The sequence below is a fragment of the Meriones unguiculatus genome, chromosome X, assembly GCF_030254825.1.
Source record: "Meriones unguiculatus strain TT.TT164.6M chromosome X, Bangor_MerUng_6.1, whole genome shotgun sequence".
Taxonomy (NCBI): Eukaryota; Metazoa; Chordata; class Mammalia; order Rodentia; family Muridae; genus Meriones; species Meriones unguiculatus.
The window spans coordinates 39,391,673-39,414,636 of record NC_083369.1 but is presented as its reverse complement, the minus strand read 5'-3'; the positions used below and the strand labels follow the sequence as shown (position 1 = coordinate 39,414,636).

General features: G+C 45.6%; 1 protein-coding gene across 8 annotated transcripts in view; it reads right to left on the bottom strand.

Moving 5' to 3' along the window:
- Positions 1–22,964, bottom strand: part of Atp2b3 (ATPase plasma membrane Ca2+ transporting 3) — a 70,540-nt gene that overhangs the window by 14,439 nt on the left and 33,137 nt on the right. For all 8 annotated transcript variants that reach the window (XM_060375259.1, XM_060375262.1, XM_060375264.1 and 5 more), the window contains 11 exons: positions 22,329–22,571; positions 21,337–21,578; positions 15,033–15,267; positions 12,635–12,814; positions 12,434–12,521; positions 11,928–12,034; positions 10,697–10,888; positions 8,356–8,569; positions 7,868–8,079; positions 6,499–6,606; positions 4,000–4,182 (listed from right to left, as the gene is read on the bottom strand). In XM_060375259.1, the coding sequence (XP_060231242.1) occupies positions 4,000–4,182; positions 6,499–6,606; positions 7,868–8,079; positions 8,356–8,569; positions 10,697–10,888; positions 11,928–12,034; positions 12,434–12,521; positions 12,635–12,814; positions 15,033–15,267; positions 21,337–21,578; positions 22,329–22,571 (2,004 nt within the window). The remainder of the gene's footprint in view (positions 1–3,999; positions 4,183–6,498; positions 6,607–7,867; positions 8,080–8,355; positions 8,570–10,696; positions 10,889–11,927; positions 12,035–12,433; positions 12,522–12,634; positions 12,815–15,032; positions 15,268–21,336; positions 21,579–22,328; positions 22,572–22,964) is intronic.

Sequence of the window (22,964 nt, the reverse complement as noted above, 5' to 3'; positions counted from 1 at the left end):
CTTGTCCCCACTCTTTGAGCAAGGGATATACATATGTGGAAAATGAGACCCATGGGAGAGCCTTGTGGATAAATACTTCTAGAAGCCTCCTGACTCATTGTCTTTGGGTGTTCTGACCCTGTCTTTGACCATGACATTATGCCAAACACAGGAAGAAGGGTCTGAAGGAATTGCAGCTGAGCAACTACATCAAGTTTCAAGACATTGGGAGGCCACATGCCAAGACTCTGGGAGGCTAGAGGTAAGGCACACTGGCAGCCCAGAACATGTCCTCAGTGGGGAGAGAATCTTTGAGAGTAGATACAATTTCTGGAAAGTACCATGTAGTTCATTGAATAATATAAGTAGCCAAACCAACATGCATTTCTGGAGTCCAAAGCACTCTTAACTGCCTGGTCTACCCGAAACCCTGCCATGGGGACTTGGTACCTATCAGTCTCCTCATGTTTGCTGACAGGGATTCTCCAAAAGAGGCAGCTGCACCGTTGATACCCTCCTCCAAACAAAATGCCTTTCAAACTTGGACCTACTGTGGAAAGACTCGTCATCCTTCCACTTAACCTGCCCAGTGCTACTTTTTATCTGGTACAGCTTACTTCCTCACGCCCATCCTCAAGAGAAGGCAGGCTTTGAGGGCTGCATCAGGGAGGAATATGTTGTACACATGGAGGGGAAGATGTTTGAAGCAATGATGTTGCAGATTCTAGGGTGTGGGGTCGCTTCTTTAGAGAAGACAAGGAATGTAAAACCCGACTTTGCTGCCTCAGTTTGCGTCAGTCTCCAAGTTTTACATGATGTCCCCATGGGATAATCATATCTATGAAACTATCCTCGTCACAACCCTACCCCTGCCAGAGGCCCCAGCATTGGCAGGAGCAAGGCTCAGTCATTGGTGAATGAAAAACAGACAGACCACATCATGAATATTTTAAAAGCTACATGTTCTAGGTTTGAGACACTCTCTTTTTTTGTGGAACATCATCCTAGCATTTGGTGCATTGATACATTAGTATAAAACAGTGGTGAGAGTGGGAATCAAGTTACTTTGCAACAGGAAATATTGTACAGGCCTTTGAAATCTGTGGAACAATTTTGTGGTTCACAGGATCCAAAAATCTAGGTCCAGTTGCTTGGAAAATACATATAACTGAAAGAGCCTTTCACAGGCTTTAGTTCTGTTTTCAAGCAGGTTTCTTTCTTTCTTTCTTTCTTTCTTTCTTTCTTTCTTTCTTTCTTTGAATCATATAGAATAAGTTGAGCTATAGTGACTGGTTCACCATTCTTGAGAGGCTTGGTGTATCAGACATGATAAAGCCACCTTGAAATGCCATGGAGTTGAGATTCCATGGAGGAATCAATATGGCTTTATTGAGGGCCAAGAATTATGCTTGAGGAACTTGTACTAACCCCGGCTCTCACAGGCTGATTTTTGGACCACTCCTTCTTTCCTTGGGGTCCTACCTCTTTGCTTGCAAAGTATGTACATGGGCATGGAACAGTCAGAATGACATGGAACACTAAGACTCTGGCTGGTGCCTCCCACGTCTGCTAATGGGATAGCAGTGGCCTGCCCAGGAACTTACAGACACACAAATGCACAATATATATTTGTGGTCAAGCTGCCACTGACTCTCTAGGTTGAGATAGGTTTGCTGTCTCAGCAGATAGAAATGCTAACTTTATATTGTATTACATGACAGAAGTAAAAGAGGCTGATGTGGACTGAGGTCATTTCTGGGCTCTTTTCATGGACTTTGCAGCAGAACTGGAGCATGACAGACAAGATCTGCCCTGAATCAGATCAGGAGGGGATTCTGGGAGTGGCCACAGTCGCAGTTCCCTGAAAGGTACGGTGGGGGGACACATGCCCATTGGGAAGATGTGAGGGCTCCCCCCAACAGTTGCTATGCATTTACGCTAGTGTAAACATTCATTACAGGGAACAGGCCAAAGCTACCTATGCTGTGCTCATCCCTGTACTGGGCACTGTGCTGGAGGCACTGGCTCATCCAATAAGAAGAGGGAGCCTGGGCAAGTGATCTAATGGCTGCTCCCCCTTTCCCAGGCTTTACCTAAATCTTAAGTAGCTAGGGTAACATGACTCACATGTGGTCCCTGTATATCCATGGACACACTGGAGTAGGTTCCCAGGATGATTGGTCCTTGAGGAATGCCTTCAACTTAGACTTCTTTTGTGCCACCTTGCCTAGTCCTAAAGGATTCCACTTTGTAATTTCCCCAAGGAATCCTGGCATATTCAGAGTCATTGTCTAGCCCTTAGTTGCACAGACAGCCCATGGTAGTAGGAGGGGGTAGTGTGTGAGAAGGAGTCATAGACTTGGCAACCTTTAAGTAGGCTTTTATAGCATTAAGAGAGAGCCCCGAGGGTACATAGCAGCAAGCAGGGAGACATAGCAGTATGGATAGGCAGGGTGTACATCTGGAAAACCAGCACAGAGCCATGGGGATATAGAGAGGAATGGGGTGATGTCAAGAAGTTGGAGCTTGAATGCCACGGTCAGAAGCTGAAACTTCATCCTGGGGATAACTGAGACAAACTCCACAGGCCCCAGGGTGGTATCAGAGGGACAGGGATAAACAAGGACAGGTGGGGAAGCGAGGAATGATCCCAGTTGTCCTGCCAGGAGCAGGCATAGCCACAGAGCCTAAAAGGGAAAAGAGGGGCGCCCTCAGGATGGATACCATTAGATTACTGGGGGTTGTACTGGAGTAGCTGTGTGTCCTTTGGAGCCCTAAGGACAGCTTGGGTATGAGTCCTGAGCCATGTGCAGCAAGACAGCTAGAAGAAGACACAGGGATGGGTGTGGAATCAAGTCCTGCCCCAGTGAGTTGCCAAACAGACTCCCAAGTAGAATATGTCTGGGAGATTCTGCCTTAGTGGGTAAATTCTCAGAGAAGCAAAGCGGCTTCATCTATAGGAGAGGTAGTGAGGCATCAGAGAGAAGCTAGACAAGGCCTTAGATGAGGATAAGAGTGCCAAGGTCATCTAGAGGATAACCAGCTAGGCCATAGGGAATTGCCTGGGCCACAGACCAGTACAGACCAGGCAACAATGTGGGGAGGCATGGTGACCTTGTGGATGTTTGGGCTCAGGCAGTTCCCTAGCAGGCTCTCCCAGGAATTTTTAGCATGAGAGAGTACACATAGCTGGAGTGAGAGGTGGAGATACAAGGAAAATAAAGACAGAGAGAAGATGGAAACTCAGAAGGAACAGCAAGCTGTTAGGATGAGCAGAACCAGCAACACTTCCAGACGGCAACTGGGAAACATGGAGTTCGAAGGCCTTGCAAACAGTGGTGAGAGCCATTCGTGGCAGTGGAGGACAGTGCAATCATGAGAGGGTATGAGGGGAGATGAAAACAGGCAGGAAGTATGGAACCTTTTAGTAAGAAAGCTGGCCAAGAAGGGACTGGGGCAGAGAGCAGGGTAGCGTTGCACATATTTTTTGTTTGTTTGTTTTCAAGCCTTCACTACTACCTCATGTTGGCTATCTGATGGTTTTGGCCTTGACCAGTTCAGCCTATGAAGATTAGGACCAACTTGGTGGCAGAGTTCATTAACTAGAGAGGCTCTTGCACAATAACTACAGCACACTCTAGTGAACAGAGATCCTAAGGATCCTTGAAATGGCCATTTTCATCCTCTACACACAAATGCAACTTGCCTATTCCCTGAGCAGCCCTTGTCAAGTGCTTGTCTGTTCCCCTGAGACACTCACTAGCTGCTAGTACATGTTCTCATCCAGCTACAAGAAAGGATACCTAGGCACTGAGGGGGGTGTCAGGGAGAGGCAATCTAAGTGGCCAGCCAGTGGTGGGCACCCCTATGTGGTAAGAGGGGAACTAGCCATGGCTTCTGCATGCTTAGGGGATAGGTCCAGGGAATTTCCTGTTGGCTTTGGGGTCTGCCTGCCAAGTTCCTGTTTCTCGCTTGCTTTCTAAGGCAGCAAAGTAGAAGTCACATGAAACAGCAGCTTACCTGTGTCTGGATCCGGTTGAGGCCCCGGAACCAGAGGATCTGGCCCCTGCGGAGCTCTCGCTCAGCATGGTCAATTTCTTCCTCCCCCTCGGCTAGTTCCTCATCAGTCATCTCATCCTTCCCAGGCCCATGCCCTGCTTCCTTCAGGCACTTGAGCTGGCTGGTGGGGATGGTGGCAATGACCTGGGAAAGCCACAGTCAAAGGGCAGAAAACAGAGGTAGCCATGAGAGGAGGCTCTACTGTGGCCAGGAAATAACCAGAGGTCCCATCTCTCAGAGATACAGCTTACACCCTAGGCTTGGTCGACCCTAAATGGCTCCTTCCTCATGACAGATTCTGCTCTATGGAGTCTTATCCAGGCTGGGGAGCAGAGAAACCAATGTATAAAGCACCATGTGAAAGAGACAGTGGGAAGGATCTTTAAGTGCCTGGACATCCTTCCTTAAGGTGAGTGGGGCTCAGTTGGGGCCTTGAGCTACCTGCTAGTCTATGTATACTTGTAGGACACAGAGGGGATGGACACTGAAGCCAGTCATCTGAGTATTATACACCCATGTGATTGACCTCAAAGAAAAACTACATATCAGGACTCAGATGAGCTTCCAAGATGATAGCAACTCCATATCTGTTGGCCTTTATGGTTGCTGGAAGAAAAGCTGGCTATCCTATTCTCTGAGATTAAGCCTGCTGGAAGCTTGCACCTGGCATTTCCTGGAGAAAGAAGGACCCAGAATAGGACTTGTGACCAGGAGTTGGCAGGAAGGAAGAGGTGACTAGGAGGGAGACATCTGGGAAGGGTATGAGGAATGAAGGGAAGGCTGGAATGTACTTTTCATTGTCTGGGTGGAGGATAGTAGATCATCCTGTCCCTCTTACATTCCTGTCTGCATGATGGGAGTAACCTTAAGGTCCTTTATAAGGATTCCTTTTTATTGAAGTTTTGTCATTTTGAATGTGTATTTATTATTTATTTACCTATTTACTCATTTATTTATTCACTTTACATCCTGGTTGTAGCTCCATCTCTCTACCTCGCCTCCTGAATGTGCACTATTTTCATAATTAAAAATATTCTGAGTGGCTGAGTTACAAGCCGTCAGCATGTACCCATGGGCAGACCTATAAGCAGCTATTATATCAGGGAGTTAGAGGTTAACTAGAGGCTGTCATGGGCAGGGCTGAGTAGAGGATGTAGAGTCTAGGCTGAAGAATATGAAGGGACTCCATTGGACCATTAGGCCTACGTGTGACAGGATGGGAGGTGCAGCAGTAGAGAGAAGTTGCTTGAAAATGTAATGGAGAAACTGTGTAAGCTGTCTCTGATGATTAATGCCAGGAGCCAGCAGAGGCTAGTGTCTGCCATAGCCAAAGTGGTCTCTGTGGCTACATACCAGTGGATAAAGAAACAAAGCTCATAGTGTTATAACTTAAATGGTACCTCCTTACCCCCTAGTAGTGAGGCCTAACTATCAGTTTGGAAGTATTTGGAAGAGTCAGATAATATAGGTTAAATGAAGACATTAAGTTGGCTCCTTGTTCACACCAGATTTGTGACCTTATGGGAAGAGATATCAGAGAACTTCCTAGTAGTACACAGGGAGAAAGTAGCCACTCAGAATCCAGGAAGGGACCCTTACCAGACACTGAATTGATCTTAGACTTTAAGCTTCCAGAGCTGTGAGAAAATACATGCCTTCCGTATAACCTGCCAGTCTCTAGTAGCTTGCTATGGCAGCCAGAGCTGAACAAGACACAGACAGAAGTAAATCCTGGACATGTCTTCCCATAGTAGTGTTCCTAAACTCTGGAGAAAATGCTTCAGAGACCTATTGTACACCATGGAGCAGGCTGGCTTGGTGCCTGAGATTGTACTGGCTGCCAACACCTAAGATGTTGCTTCCTGATCTTATCACTGGGTGCTACAAACTACTTCTTTGGGGAAGCTGCGCCTCTCATGTCTGCAAGGGTTCTATTAAGTCAAAACACTTGATTTTTCCTTAAGCTCTACTTGCCCTACAGATTTTTATAGCAGTGTGTTGTTTAATTCCAAATATATTGGGACATTCTAAGCAACACAGGCCATCCTTCCTTCTATCTTGTTTTTGTTTTTGTTTTTGTGCACTGCTGGGGATGGATTCAAGTTGTTTAAAAAGCTAAGCAAGTGCTCTATACCAAGGAACACTTCAGTCCCCCAAATATCCAGGTTTAGGAGAAAACTTTTTAGCTTCAAACCATGGAAAAGGAAACCACATGATTTTCCAGCACACTATGACATTTCAACTCTATGTTCTCATTCCTGAGGTTGTCAGTTAGTGACCTTGCCCCCAGGGCATAGTATGTCATAGGCCTGATCCTGAGCACACACCACACACTTTCCAGGTCATAGGATCCGGTGGGGAGGGAGTCAGGATAGTAGGAAGCATAGGTGAGCCAGGATTCCTGGCTTCTTACCCACTCTGAGGGCAACCAATGGAAGCAACCAGGGGGTAGACACTCACCTGTCCCCAGACTAGCTCCCCAACACCAACAAACAGGCACCAGAGCCACTGTTCTGCGGACAGTGGGGAACAGCTGAAGGGCTTCCCACCAAATTGGACAATGACAATCTGAGGGAAAGAATGGAAAGTGGTAGGTGGAAGAACAGTCAAGATAGCTCCTGACTTCTCTATGTCCTGCCCAGAGTTCTATAAACCTCGCTTTCTAGATTGACCTTGTCTTTTGGGAGCCAAACCAAACTGATCATAGTCAAGGACTTGCTGGCTTCCTGGCCCATGGGTGGACTGGCCACACTCTGGGAAATATCTTGGATTTACTTCTCAGCTTGTTCCCTTCTTTTCTCCCTCAGCAAAGGCTTAACAACATCTCCACAGACTAGCTGCCTACAAGGCCAAGTGTACCATGATGGGTCAAAATGTAGCTTCACATGCTCACACTCACCTCCCCTCTAGTGCTTCTAGTCTCGAGGTGAGGCTCAGCTCTCTGGACCATCTTTCCATCTTCTTCAAGACTTTTTCACATTTGCCTGCTCTGCATGACCCTATAGTATGAGGATCACCCTGTCTTTGCCTTCCTGTCTTCCTTGCTGTTTACTTCAGGAGTAGTCTTACACCCAAGGGCAAGATTTTCAAATGCTAACCAACCAATCCATAGTTTATAACCCAACCCATCTCAGGGCCAGGTTCCAGGCAACCAGGGCCAGTCTACATTCTGTGGTGGGCTGACATTATTTTGTGTTAGCCAAGATGAAGTCTGTTGATTCTCTCATTCATTTGATCCTGGGAAACTACAGTAAAATTCTTGCAATGATTCATTACTGCCATTTGGGGGTGGCCAAAGGTATGACATATCCCTCCTCTTAAACAGTGAACTGCATTTGTATGATAGCCATTTCTTGATTGGACTTATTATATTTGGTATTATATTCTTGGTTGGACTTATTATATTTGCAGCTTTGCTTGAAGACACTACACTTTGGAGCATTCAGCCTCTCTTAGGAATTGAGCTGGCCTACCTGCCCACAACGCTGTGGCAGCCAGAGTTTAGTATGTCAACCATGTGTACAGCAAGCATTTGCTAAAGAATCTTCTATAGTTATCGAAGGAGTTAGGTGCTAGAAATGCAGATGGTTGACAGAGAGAGAGAGAGAGAGAGAGAGAGAGAGAGAGAGAGAGAGCCAGGGCATAATATTTCTAGTAGCCATGTGAACAGGATTAGAGGATAAAAGCCTTCTTTCCATAGCTCTCTGGAAGCTAGCAGGTTACACCAAAATGAGCCCAGCAATGTTTGGAGGAACACCTTCTCTAGAATGCAGAATAGATTCAAGGACAGGGAGGCCAACATCATTTCCCCTACATATTCATTCCCTACCTGAATTCCAAAGGTGCCGAGGACAATGCTGCAGAAGATAGGATTGCTGAAGATGCCATCAAAGACATTCCTTTCACCATGGATCTTGCGAGCATTGATCTCATTGAAAAGCTGCATCATGACGAAGGTGTTGAAGATGATAGTATAGTGCTCTGAGGGTGGCGAGTGCAGGGGTGCATTCCTTCCACTGTCAATGTCGAAGAAGAGCTCTCCTGAAGGTAAAAGAGAGGCAGGGGCTGAGAAGGGAAGGTCTCCCCGAAGCAGTGGCCACCTTCCTTCACCACATCTGCCCCAGAGATGTGCAGTAGGACACATGGTGAAGGGTAGCAGGGAGGTACACGGCAGGCTTGCTCTTTTCAGTCTGTAAGTGCTGCATCCCATCCTATGCCAGACTAAGGCTACAGACAGGGCCCAAACATGAGGCCACATCAATACTGTCCTGAAAGCCTCGGATATGGGCTATCATATGTGCTTTGGGTCCAACATACCAACAAAGAGTAGGGTAAAGATGATGGTGAGCTGGTAGACAGCATGTCCAAGGATGTTCTTCATCATGGTGCGTGAGATGAGAGGCTTGTCCCGGCCATATGGCTTCCGCAGCAGGAGTGACTCAGTTGGGGGTTCGGTTGCCAGGGCAAGTGAGGCAAATGTGTCCATGATCAAGTTCACCCACAACATCTGCACAGCTTTGAGAGGAGAGTCCTGCAGAAATGGAGCAGTCACCTTTCTGTGGCCTCCACAGAAAAAACTTGGGGTGGAGGGATAGGCTAGCCTGCCACTACTGAGGAGAAGCTCAGCTTTCCCAATGCCATGGAAATTTCATTCCCAGAATGAAAGTCATACAAGTTTCCTCAGGCTGGCAGAAATTTTCCACTGGGATTTCTGATTGCTGGTTACCTCCCTCTCTTTTTGCCTGATGGCAGTGATCTCAAAGGTGTGGTCTGAAGCCTTTGTAGGAACCACAAAGTCTGAACTTAGTTACCAGGGCTTTCAAGACAGCCCTGCAAGACTGCCCCGTAACAGCCTTTGAAACCAGTCTCTCACTTCATAGGGCAGGAAGAGGCAGAAATGTTGACCCCAACCTGCTTTCTCATCATATCCATTGAGTGTCTTTTTAAAAATCAGCTTCACAGGAGCCAGGTGTACAAGACCATAGATGGAGTTGGTGAAATCAAATGAACTCAGAAGTTCACAGACAGAGCAGGTGAGCATTTCCAAGGCTAGGGAGGCAATGGGGAGAGGCTGCTAATGGGTGTGAAGCTTCCTCTAGAGACCATGAGAATATTCCCAGAGTAAATAGAGGTGATGGTTGTACAACAATGAACATGTCAAACCATGCAATTCTGTCCTTTCAAATGTTTAGGATAGTTATTATGATGTCATTAATATATGACGTAGATATCAAGAAAATGTCTTAGAGGGCTAGGGAGTTATCAAAGTGCTTGCTTTACAAGCATTAGAATCTAGGCCCAACCTCCAGACCCTATATCAAAAAAGCTTAGTGCAGTGGTGTGAATTTGTATCCTCAGTGATGGGGAGGTGAAGATGTGAGTATCTGTAAGGCTTGCTGCCCAGCTAGCTTGTCCTAATCAGTGAGGCTGGGATCTTATTGAAAGACTGTCTTTCAAAAAGGCAAGTAGGCTGTTTCCAAGTTACACCAGAAATTGACTTCTGACCTCTACACGAACATAAATGCATGTGTGTTTACACCTTGCCAACACACACACACACACACACATCCTTGAAAAAGACCAAGCTAATCAGTAAAAATAGGTAACTACTTGTTGACAATAAAGTCAACCATCCCTAAAAAGAAATCAATAAATTTTGGCCTCCAACAAACGGAGAGGATGAACCATTTAGAAAGGGAAATACGGCAAGACAGTGGTGGCACACATCTTTTATCCCAGCGCTTGGGAGACAGAGGCAGGCAGGTCTCTGTGAGTCTGAGGCCATCCTGTTCTACAAAGTGAGTCCAGGACAGCCAAGGCTGTTACACAGAGAGAGCCTGTTGAGAGAGAGAGAGAGAGAGAAACAGAGAGAGACAGAAAAGAAAAGAAAGAACAGCACTACTCACAATACAATGAAGTGGAGGTTGTCCAAAGGTTGGTTAGTGGATGAATGACAAACAAAATGAGACCTATGAGACCTACTGGAGTATTTATGAAAATGAATAAAACACTGGCCCAAGCTCTAACTTGGATTATTCCTGAAAATATTCTGAATGAGATGCTGGGTGCAAAGGCCACATGTGGAACTGGCAAACTGGCAAAATGGATAAAGATGCAAACATAATGGCCTAAGTTCAATTCCCTAGGGACCCACAGGGTGGAAAGAGAAAGGACTTCTTTATGCAAGTTTTTCCTCTGGCCTCCACATATGTACTGTAGCACATACATGTGCCGTGCCCCTTTTACAAAAAAAATGTAAAAACCAAACCCAAAGGCCACATGCCATTTTTTCCCACTGATACAAAATGTCTATAACAGTGAAATAAATAAAGGCAGAAAGGGGTGGCAGCTTTCAGGGGCTTAAAGGGGTATGGGGAATGACTTCTAGTAGGTGACAGGTTTCCTTTGGGATGGATGAATGTATTCGGGAACTAGATGGAAGTGATGATCTTATTTAGTATATTCACAGTGAATTTAGTATATTCTACTAAAGTAAAGGAATTGACTACCATGAACAGAAAAGACTTTTGGAATGTGAATTTGATTTCAATAAAAGGTATCTGCAGCAAAGAAAAACTCTTGCTCTCAACATGGCCGTCTTTAGCCCACACGATTGACCTTAGAAATCCACTGCCTCCTGTAGGTCCCTGATGCCCACCTGAGTAATGCAGGCACCCGTGAAGGCCACGATCACAGCTACCACATTGACTGTCAACTGAAACTGCAGGAACTTGGAGATGCTGTCGTAGACATTGCGGCCCCACATGACCGCCTTGACAATGCTGGTGAAGTTGTCATCGGTAAGGATGATGTCAGAGGCCTCCTTAGCCACATCAGTGCCTGCGATGCCCTGTGGATGGCACACAAGCACAGTTCCTATTTGTCAGACCCTCCTTGGCCATCTAGCCCATCTGGAGTGGTTCTATGCCTTTCCCTTCCAAGTAAGGCCCAAATTGAACAGTACTTGTTTTAATCTAATACATCCTAAGCTACAAGCTGCATGTTTTCAGATGTGGCTGTGAGGGGGCTTTGCTGCTAAACAACATAGTTGATAACAACATGAACCTTCATACAGCCTGGCTACTCACTTGCCCTTAGTCTGGCTACCCAAGGAAGCCCCAAGAAATGTGGACTGTGTGGGTAGGATAAAGGGCCAATCTTCTGGCTACATGGCAGATTCTTGTTTCTCCAGCACGCAGGCTCAGGTATAGCAACAGATATCAAGTCTGTACAGCTCTTACTCACCCCATCTTGGGCCTGACACTAGCCACCCTGGGGGAGCTCAGCTTGCTCTCTACTCCTAGTTGTAAAGTCCAAAAACATTGTACTACCCCACCCCACCAAGACACCAAATGTGGACTGAATAAAAAGTCCTCCTTTCTGCTACAGTGGGTGAAGGTGACAGCAGGCTATTGTCCCATATGAATAGAGGACAGGGTTCACCATATGGGTAGTGCCTCGAAGGCCACCCTGCCCAGTGAGAAGAGTTATATCTATAAGAACAGAGAGAAACCAGGGGAAGAACCCACTGTGGTCTCTGCTCATCACTTTGGGGGCCAGGGGCTACTTGGATTGGCTCGAGAATTGGTGATGATGGGCAGCTGCCATTGTTGACAAGCCACGGTTCATTGTTCCTCCCTTTCTTCATTGGCACAGTTGGGCTCCACTGTCACCCCTGGTGTCTTCACACCAAATATCTTTAAACAAATCACATATGTATTTGTTAATGGTCAAATCCCATGAAGCCCCAAGTGGTCAAGATGTGAGAGAAGGAAGGTTCTAGCACTCTGTCATCTGCCCTGACGCTGGCACTTTCTGGTGCAAAGTTAAGTCCAGGAAAAGAAGGATTTCATATCTCTGAGGAACTGCTCTGGCACCAGGTGGCTTACCATGGCAAAGCCCACATCTGCCTTTTTGAGGGCTGGCCCGTCGTTGGTGCCATCCCCAGTCACAGCCACCACCTGCCGCTGCTCACCAGTCGTGCTATCAATAATACCTGGAACACAGAGTGGGTCAGGATAAGGTTGAAACTTATCTGTCAAAGGTTGGTATGGGCTGCTTCTACGAACTGGGTTACTTATGGGAAACACATTCCTTTGCTTTAATGTGGTAGTTTTATGCCCCCATTTAATCAAGGTCCTTTGCTCGGTAAAACAGGGTCCGATGATTTGGTAGAAGGTATGAATTAGATGATTGTCTCCCTATCTTGGCCCTCAGTTTCCCCAATTTTTCTATGAGCCACTCTTAGTTGGATGTTTTCTAGTGATTGGTCTCTAAAATCTTCCACTCAAGAACCTAAAACAAATAATTAAAAAAAAAAAAAAAAGAACCTAAGACAATACACATAGATGCCAGAAGCAGCCACATATTTAAGAGGGTGAACACATTTAGTTACCTTTGACTAGAGTGTGTTTGTCAGTGGGAGATGACCGGGCCAGCACCCGAAGCTTGGGCCACACCTTGTCCAGCCGCTCCTGTTCTATCTGGAGGAAATAATGGACACGCCAGAGTCAGACTGCAGACAGGTACTGTGGCTGGGAGGACTGGGAAGATAGCAGACAGCCAGGGAAGGCATCAGCCCAGGACAGGGAGCTACCTCGCCTTTCTCGTTTCGAATCCTTCTATTGAATTCCTTCCCTTCCAGGCACAGGAAGTCTTCCCCTGGCTGGATGATGCCACACTTAGCTGCGATAGCCCGGGCGGTGTTGATGTTGTCTCCAGTCACCATACGGACTGTGATGCCAGCACGCTGGCATTTGCGAATGGCTTCTGGGACCTGGGAGAGATAAGAATGGTGGGTGTCACTGGCAAAATAAATAATAATAATAATAATAATAATAATAATAATAATAATAAAGCCTATTTTGTGTCTAGCACAGATCTGCAGGATTATAAGTCCCAGTAAATCTGTCAATATAGAGAACCTTATAGTTCCAGTTCAGGGTCCTTGGAGTAAGGAGTTCAGAGTGTGTGCGTGTCTGTGATATGTCTCCTTAAGTCCAGTCGCAAGGACACATTCTGTTCTCTTCGGGTCTTAAGGTACTACATACGGCCTTGAGTACATAGAACGTCCTCTCAAGCAGGAGAGTGAGGCAGCTCTGCAGCTTTATTTCCCAAAGTGGCTGGAAGCCTTCTCTGTCTCTACCAAGTGGCCATCATGAGCCCGAGAGCTAGGAGCTTTGGACAGGGTTATCCCAGGGTCCAGTTGCGGCCATTACTCCAAGGTCCACCCACGCACACAGTCGCTAAGCTATCAATCTCCTAGCCACGTGGCAGGAACACTTCCTCCATTGGATACCTTCCCCTGTAGGACAGACTGTTGTCCTCTTGTCTACTTTGACCTATTTTCTACTTTCTCCTCAGGGCCCTTATATCACAGCAGGGAGCAGATGTCTGTAAAAGTTCCCAGGCCCACTCCATCATTTCTCTGAGGGACTGCCTGTGGACACAGCTCTCTGTCCCCATCTGGTGGCCAACCTGTGTTTTCCCAGCCCAGCAAGTTTGACTAAGACCCACAGAGGCTTTGTTGGTCCTTGGTCCCTCGTGCTTGTCCCAGAGCCAGGACCTGATGTCTGGTCTCCCTGGTAACTTTATTGCTAAACTCTTTCTCAGCCACTTTAAGCCATAAAGGAACTGCCCTTGTTCCCTGGACCCCTCTGTCACTACCCAGACTGACATAGGTTCTTCCTGCCTTCTACTCCGGAACCCACCTTCCACCCCCATGGTACCCTCTGAGGTTAGGTCCTAGTTATATCTTGCTTAACACTTGACTGTGTTTCACATTTTCTGAGGTAAAACCTTCAAAATTATCACTGCACAGCTGGCTTTGGGACTCACTTTGCTGCCAGCCCAGCCTAGGACTGTTCTGCTCACTGTGTTTCTCAGTCTATCCCCAAATGAGTACAGGAATACTCTGCTGACAGTGGCCTGTGGCTACTCTTCAGATGTGGAAAGTATTCATTTTAGACCCAAATGCCTTTGCTTAATGATCCTGTACCCAAGGCTTCTCCTTCTCTGTCATACCCAAAGCTCTAGAGCAATTCCCACAGGTACATGCTTTCAGGCTAATGGGTAGGATCAAGTCAGTCCATCATGGGTACCAAAAGACAGGGCTGGGAAAATAGAGGGCCCTTTCACACTCTTTTCTTGAGGATACTCTCACAAGAATCTCCCATCTTTAAAGACCAGTAAAGGCAACCATCGCATGAGCATGAAATGTGCTCAAATCAAAGGCGTTAGTGATCTCTCAATGTTAAGGTTGTCAGTAGGCAGATATCCCTTTTCATTCTGTGATCACCTCACCCATATGACCCCTTGAGACCCCTTCCCCCAAAATCTGGCTCTATCACAGCTGCAAACTGTCCTCAGCGAAGTCATCATACACAGAAAGGCACTCCCGGAACTTCTTTTCAGTCAGAAACTATGCTTGAAGCTCTCCATTCCTGCAGCTACATGTCTACTTGACATCTCCATGGGTGTGCCCTGAATCTCATTCAGATACAATCAAGCCCTTGACTGGCAACTGCCCACCATGCCCTCAACCCAATATCTACCCAATTCAACTGTTTCCAACTCCTCAGTTTCTCTCATTTCCCTTCCAGTCCATGGGTCCAACAGATGCTAGGATCTCCTTCAGACTACATTTTTTGCCCGTGGTAGAAGTGGATTCTGAGCCTTGCCCATGGGCAAGGCAGGCTCAGAGAACTCACAGAGGTCAAGGACAAGAGGGCTTTGCAAAGGGATCAAAAACGTTGAGGAAAGTCCCATGGTCCTGAGTCTTAGTCTCTGTTTTGCAGGCTGATATCGCTATAAATAGGGCAGGAAGAGGTGTGACCTCTTGGAATGTGGGGAGAAAGTGGCTCTCACCATGCACGTTTGTGCCCCAAGACTATAGTGTAGGGGTCCAATGGGGAAAAAGCCACCCTGCCACCCATTAGATAATCTCCAACCTGGGAAGAATTACTAGAGCAACTTTTAGAAAAGGGGGTAGCTACCTCAGGTCGCACAGGGTCCTCAATGCCCACGACAGCTATGCAGGTAAGGTCACCCACCACCTCATTCTCATTGTCCCAGTCTGGCTCCTGGATTGCAGAGAAGTCCCTGTAGGCAATGCAGATGGTGCGGAGGCCATCACAAGCCATAGGCTCAATGATCTTTTTCACCATGTCATCCCGGTCCCGAGGACGAAATCCTCTGAGTTCACCATTGCTGTTTAAGATGTTTGTACACCTGAGATGGTGGGGTGAGGGGTAGGGAAGGTGAGTACAGGGAGTGAACAAGAGGAAACAATGTCAGTTATACTGGATTACGATAGGACCTTAACCAATGACACTATAAAAAATAAACAAATAAACAAAAACAGATGATGCAGAGGTGCACAGATAAGGGGGAAGGCCATGTGAGCACAGGTGAGAAACTGAGGTGATGCAGCTGCCTGCTAGAAGCAGAATTTAAGAAAGGAAAACAAAAATCTCCCTTCCCACTCTCAGAGAGCGCACTTAGCTTGGTTCTCACCTTGACTTTGGGTATCTGGCCACCAGAAATGTGAGGTAAATTTTGTTTGTTTGTGTGTGTATGTGTGTGTAAGCCAGAAGTAGGATATTGTCCCTTAACTGTTGTTATTTGTTTGTTTTGTTTTTGAGACTATCTTTCACTGGCCTAGAGCTTGGCAAACAGGGTAGGCTAGCTGACTAGAGAGCCCCAAGGATCAGCCTATTTCTGCTCTGCCTCCCCATCATTGGAATGACAAGCTTTTTACATAACTTCTAGCCATGTAAAGTTTTTGAGGCAAAAGCTTTACCAATTCAGTTGTCTTATCCTCTAAGACTTCTGTAATCTTAAGCCATCAGATTTGGGGCCATTTGTTCCAGCAACCTGTGACTGCTAACACATTGGTTGGCTAAGAGACTCAGGTGAGAGATGGCAGCCTGAGGCTTATCATAGCTTTCCTACAGACTCTATAGGACAAGAGTGTAGAATGTAGTGGACAGTCCTCTGGAACTATGGAGCAGGAACAACACACAGCAGGAACAACCTCAGCCCAAGCTGTGACAGTCTGGGAGCTTCAAAAGGGACAGACTTAGGGAAGCCAGCTACAGAAAAGTTGTAGTTGAATGAATGGGGCCTCATCTGGCAGGTGACACACAAGGAGACTGGTAAAGCTGGCTGTCAAGGTTGAGGGTAGCCAGAGAGAAACTAACAAAACCCACATCTTTCTAGGGTCATGGATTTACTCATGTAATTCTCTCAGCACTTCCAGATTTATATTTCCAGCATGCAGATATCCTATAAGGAAGCTGAGCTGGCAGGGTAGAATAGTAACTTCCATATGTGCCACAGTCAGCAAACAGCAGAGTGGAAGTTGGTCAGCCTCAGCTATAGGCCCATAGCGCCCATCAAAGGAGCAGTACAGAAAGAGGGTCAGCCCCCCCCCCCCCACACCAGTAAGGGACTGCTTTGGGGAAGAGGTAGGTTTTGTCATGAGCTGCAGAGGTTATTTTGGGGAGAGTATTCTGAGTAAGGCAGCCAAGTAGAGATGTCATCGGTGGTCAGGTTTGTAGAGAGCATGGAGCATGCTGAGTCTGGGGGCAGAGAACTCTGCTGTCCTGTTGAGGATTCTGTTTCCAAAGTCCTTTGGTGGTAGATGGGAGGACCCATGTGGTGAGGTACAAGGATTCAAGAAAAGAGAAAGCTTAAGATCAAGGAGAAGTGTGGAGAATGAGAAGGGGCAGGAGGAGGAGGGATGCTCAGGGCAAGGTTTCAGGCTCCCTCCCTCCTTCAGGTTTTGTACAGCTTCATGAGATACAATCCACAAACTGCACAATTCACCCATTTAAAGTGCATAATTTAACAGTTTTTAGGATTTCTTCAAATACATGCAACCAACACCACAGTGGGCTTTAAGAATATTTTTATCATCTCTGAAAGAGGCCCCACTTCAGGATAGTGGCACATGCCTGTTGTCCTTGCACTTGAGACAATAAGGCAGGATTAAAGAGCCAAGAGCCTGTCTCAGAAAAACAAAACAAAATCAAAACAAATGGGGATTGATGGAATGGTTCAGAGTATCAAGGTGTTTGCTGCCTGCCTTATGACCCGAATATCATCCTGGGGACCCGCACGGTAAAAGGAGAAAACAGACTCTTACAGGTTGTACTGTGACTTCCACTTGTATGTAAGCATGCATATGCATGTGACACACACATGAACTCACACAAACAGTAAAGAAATAAAGTAGGAGCTAGAGAGAAGGCTTGGCAGTTAAGAGCACCCACCGGCTGCTCTTCCAGAGGACAGTAGTTTGATTTCCAGCACCCATAGAATTACCTTTAGCTTTAGTTCTAAGGGGAAATGTGATGCCCCCTTCTGGTTTCCATGGGTACTGCGCCCATGTGGTATAAACATATGTATACGCCAACTCCTCAAATATATTAATAAAATAAAATAAAACAGGAGCTGGAAATATAGCTTAGTTGTTAAGAGTAGTAGTTGTTCTTCCAGAGGACCCTGAATTGATTCCCAGCATTCACATGGAAGCTCACAACTGCTGTAATCCCAGTTCCAAGGGATTCAATGACTCCTTCTAGCCTTCATGAGCACTGTACACACATGGTGCATAGACATCCATACAGGCAAGATACCCATACACATAATTCAACAATAATTTAAAAAATAAATGTAATAAAACCCATAGATAAGCAAGTAAACCAAAAGCTACCCCACATAAACATTAAAAGCCAAACCAGACAAATTGTATTTCATTGTGATTTGAAAATATCTGTGCATCTACACATACTGTCAAGAGAGTGAACAGAGAAGATCATATATTTGATGAAGAGTTAGTAGGCAGTATGTAGCTAGAATTTTTAAAGCACAAAAAGACAGCACAACTCTATAGCATGCTCTTCCAAGCATTTCTAACTTCATCCACAAGTTAATCCTAAGATTTCTTCCACAAAGCCAGGTATGGTGACAGCAATGATCCTAGTTCTTGGCACCAGTTTCCTAAATATCTCTCAGTACAGTCAAGGTAACAACCAAAGTAAATTATCATGTATATGCCTAGGAATAAAACGGTTGAGTTACATGCCAGTACCATGTTTAACTTCCTGAGAAACCATAAAATACATAAAAATATTTTCCAAGATGACACCATTTTTGTGTATTTGTGTGTGTGTGTCTCTCTGTGTGTATGTAGGTATATGTATGTGTTTGTATGGGTGTTTGCATGCAGTATACAAATATACGTATGCAAATGCATGTGTAGGTGAAAGGTCACAAATTGTATATCTTCCTCCATTGCTCTTCACTTTATGTTTTTGGACAGGGTTTTCCACTGAACCTGAGCTCACCCGTTCAGCTAGAATGGCTAGACAACGAACTCTAGTCATCTATGTGTCTCTCTCCACACCACCACTGCCTCTGCCCTTCCATTCATGGACCAAGTTATACAACTTTTATATGAATTCTGTTATTTTTGCTTGGTTGGTGTGGCAGGCACTTTAACAACTGAGTCATCTCCCTAGCCCTGGCAATACCATTTTATATTGCTACCAGCAACTTAGACATATTCTAATTCTCATCATTACTGGTTTTTCTAGTCTTCAAGAAATTTATATTAAAATTATCAGGAGACCCTACTTCACACTGAATAGAATGTCAACAACAAGAAAGCAAGCCTAGAGGGTTGTAAGCAGAGCTTACCAGGTAATTCTGGTGGGAACTCAGAGGACCAGAATGCTGATAGGGATGCAAATATTAAAACCTATGATTGCAAGCTTTCAATGAGAAGGAAAGCAATATTGAGAATTGGACTAGAGACAATTTGTATTATGCTATGGAAAATATATTGTCTTCATTTTTGCCCATGCCCTCACACTCAGTGTAGGTTAAATTTAACGGTGATAGACTAATTAATCTGGCAGAGGAAATTTCAAGCAGGCCAGCATTCAGTTTGTGGTATAGGTATTATTGGATTTTTAAAGCCAAACTTAATGTAATCAGAGCAAGATGGAAGAGAGGGCTGGTGACATGATTCAACAGGTAAAGACATCTGCTTTCAAGCCTGATGACCTAAGTTTGACCCCCAGGATCCATCTTGTGGAAAGAGAGAACCAACTCTCACATTTGTCCTCTGGCCCCCTTACATGTGCACATGTGTGCATTCTCTCTCTCTCTTTCCTCTCTCTCTCTCTCTCTCTCTCTCTCTCTCTCTCTCTCACACACACACACACACACACACAAACACACTAAATGAACAAAGATGTGTTATAGTAGCTACTTCATGATGCCATAGACCAATGTCTGGAGAGAATCTCAGAAATTAGTAAGGCCACAGCCACCACACTTCAGGGATGTAAAAATGCAAGTTGCTTTCAAAGACTTTGTAGGGTAAGGCCTTTTGAGAGGACAGTTCCAGTATGCCCTACTTGTCTCAATCTGTCTAGTGAACTGTGAATTGTTTTTCTGTGATTGTCCTACTTATTCATCTAGGAAGGGACTCAGAAGCCACTGTAGCAATTGTTCAAGTGGGATCGTGGGATCAGATGTAGCTCAATCGAGTAGCAGGACTTGACATACTCTGTGTGGTGATTTTCCGGATGTTCAGAATGCAAGAGTTGCAGGGTTTGTAGATGCTGCCACCTAGGGTTTAAAGGAAAGCCTGGGCAACTGGGAGATAGATGTGGGGTCATGTCAGGATCCCTCTAGGTAGTGCACACAGCTGTGAGGATGAAGCTGCAGCTTCAGTGGAGACTGCAGGAAGCTAGAGATGCCCAGACCATGTAACTCTGCTGAAGAAAGCCAGTCCAAGACAGACAGACAGAGACAGAGACAGACAGACAGACACAGAGGTAAGAGCAGAGAGGTAGGGCTATCTAAGTCCTTTGTAGCTCACACCATATACTTCTGATGCCATTGGATATGGAGTTACATGATTTAATGTTATGCTGGCTTTCTACCTTGCTTTGGTTCAATCCGTACTCGATGTGAATCCATTCCTGCCTTTTGGAAGGTGAATGGTTACTCTGTGCCATTGTGTGTTAAAACTACATAACTTGTAGTTTTTTTTAAAAAAAAAAAAATATAGGGATTCAATACTAACCATGAGTGAGACTTTTGGCTTGGACTTTTGGAACAGTTAAGACATTAAGGAATCTTGGGAGTGCATTTTTAGACTGAGTACATTTTTTTGTCATGAGATGGACATGAGCCTTTGGGGACCAGTGGCAGAATGCTACACTGAATCTAGAATGTCTTCTAAAAGGTCTATGTGTTGAATGTTGGTCTCCAGTTTTGTGCTGTTGGGAGGTGGTACAGCTGCCTATGGACTGAAACCTTTAAAATTGTAATTCTAAATACATATATATTTTTTAAATTTTTGGTTTATTTAATAAAGATTTTTCTGTGTTGTCCTGACTGTCCTGAAACTCAATCCATAGACCAGGCTGGCCTTGAACTCAGAGATCCCTGGCTCTGCTTTCTGAGTGCTGGGATTAAATGTGTGCACTACCACTGTCCAGCTAAATGAATCTTTTATAAGTTGATTTTTCTCCTTTTTGGGTGGTAGTGGGAGGACAAGGCACCCCTAAGTTTCTCAGGTTGCCTTCAAAGTCCTAGATTCAAGACATCCTCCTGCTTCATCATTTGAATCAGCTGGCTAAAAGGTATGCATCACTATGCTCAGCTCAAGTATTGTAGCAACAGAAAGCTGATTGACAGCATTTACCCCAAAGGTTGAGAATGTGTACTCAAACTCAAACCTGTACTTGAATGACCATAGCATTATTGACAAGAGCCCAAATATGGAAACAATCAGGGTATCTGATGACAGATGAATAGGTGAACCAAATACTCTGTTAGCCACACAATGAAAGATGTTCAGCCTTCAAATGAGATTAAAGATAGATAAAGAAACTCTGAGGACATTATGCACTATGATGGAAGCTAGACACGAAAGACTACAAAGTACAGAATTTCATTTTTATGAAATTTCCACCACAGGGACAAGCCAGAAGTTACCAGAGGTAGAGAAGGTAGCAGGAAAAATCCCCTTAATGAGGCTTGGGGTTTCCTTGGGGGGATTTATGGAAATCTTTTGGAGTTCCATAGTGGTGCTGGCTGCAAACATTAGAAATATATTTAATGCTACTGAACTGTATACTTTAAAATGGATAACGTGGTCAATTTTATGTTAGGTCTGTTTTATCACAAAAAATAAAACGAGAAATTTTGTGCCCTTTAGCTAGACCCTAGCCACCCAGCCACCCTGTTCCTGGCTCCTTCCTGTTACTCACTCACTTTTTGAGAAGGATCTCTGAGGCTCCCTTGCTGAAGAGGCGGAAGCCACCATCAGGCATGCGGATAACTGTGCTCATGGACTTGCGAACTGAGTTGAAGGTGTATACTTTGTAAAGCTTATCTTCCGGTATCTGCTCTCGTACAGGCTGGAAGTCACGTTTCAGGTCCAGGATGAAGCCCAGCAGAGCACACTCTGTTTTGTTGCCCACCTGGCGTGGGAGAGCGCCTTCCTTCTCTGGAGGCTATAGGCAAGGACAGTCAGCTTGGCATCAAGGCCCAGAGCACCCTCTTTTCCATCCCCAAGGCCATGGCCATTGTGTAGCTAGGGAGCGGTGGCATAGAACAGAGGGAGGGCACCCACGTTGGTTACACAGGGCATGCCCTGGCTGCAAAGTGGCCCTTTGCAGGTTTTCCATCATTTACCATGCTTGGAAAAGAACTTCTAGCACCCACCTGTCCCACCCAGCAGCAAGAGTAGTACTCTGTGGTGTGACAGGGAGAAAAGAAACCAACACCCTAAAGGCTCCTCTCAAAAGTTCTTGGTTTTTCTTGTTTTGTTGAGATGGTTTCTGTCACTGGCCTGGAGCCCTTGAGACCTGCTTGACTTTGCTTCCCCAGTGCTGGAATTACAAGCAGGCTGCTGCCTGTCCTTTTGTTTTGTTTTGTTTTGTTTTGTTTTAATTAATTAATTTTTTTTTTTTTTACATGGGTTCTGGTGAATGAACTCACTGCTGGTAAGGCAAACACTTTACTGACTGAGCCATCTCCTTAGCCTTGGTTTTTACTTTTCTCCTCCGCTCTGTTTCTTTTTATAGTATGGTGGGGCAAACCCAGAGCCCCATGTATACTAAGCAAATTCTTTACCAATACTACTCAGCTACTTTCCCAGCACCCCAAAATTTATAAGTGGGCCTAATGAACCCCTTAGGGAAGTTTATGCCATGCCACCATCCCCTCCCCCTTCTCTCGTCTGCCCTCCTAGCCCTGCTCACTAGTATTTTGGTGGTGTAGGCACTGTTGATGGAGATGGCATGGACCAGAAGGTCAAGGATCTTGGGGGTCAGGGCGCTGGGAGCTGGAATCTCTTTGTAGTGAGTGTCTCCTAGGTAGGACTGGACCACGGTCATGCGGTTGGTGGTGAGCGTGCCTGTCTTGTCAGAACAGATGGCTGTGGCATTGCCCATGGTCTCACAGGCATCCAGGTGGCGAACCAGGTTGTTGTCCTTCATCATTTTCTGTAAGAGGCAGAGACCAAGTGGGAAGTGTTTTAGTTGTTTATTCATAAGGATAAAAACAATGTGAGTGACACTAATAGTCCATTTGGTGACCTTGGTAATCTTTGGGCTAGGTGGTAGTAAAACTAAGAGAGTAGATATGTGAGATGCAAGGGCTGCCATGAGATGGGAGACAGCGAGCTTCCAGGAAGCTACTCTCTGCATGGCTGACATAGAAAACTATCTATCAGAGCTCCCTCTTCAATTTCCTGCTAGCTCAGTTTTCCTCCACACTCCCCTGGGTCGTCTTTATGCTCCCACTGCCTCCCAGTGTCCCCAAACCTTTCATAAGACTCCTGCCTCCCTGCCTTCTCGCCTCTACCCCTGCAAGCAGCAACAGTTCCCTTATTTCTT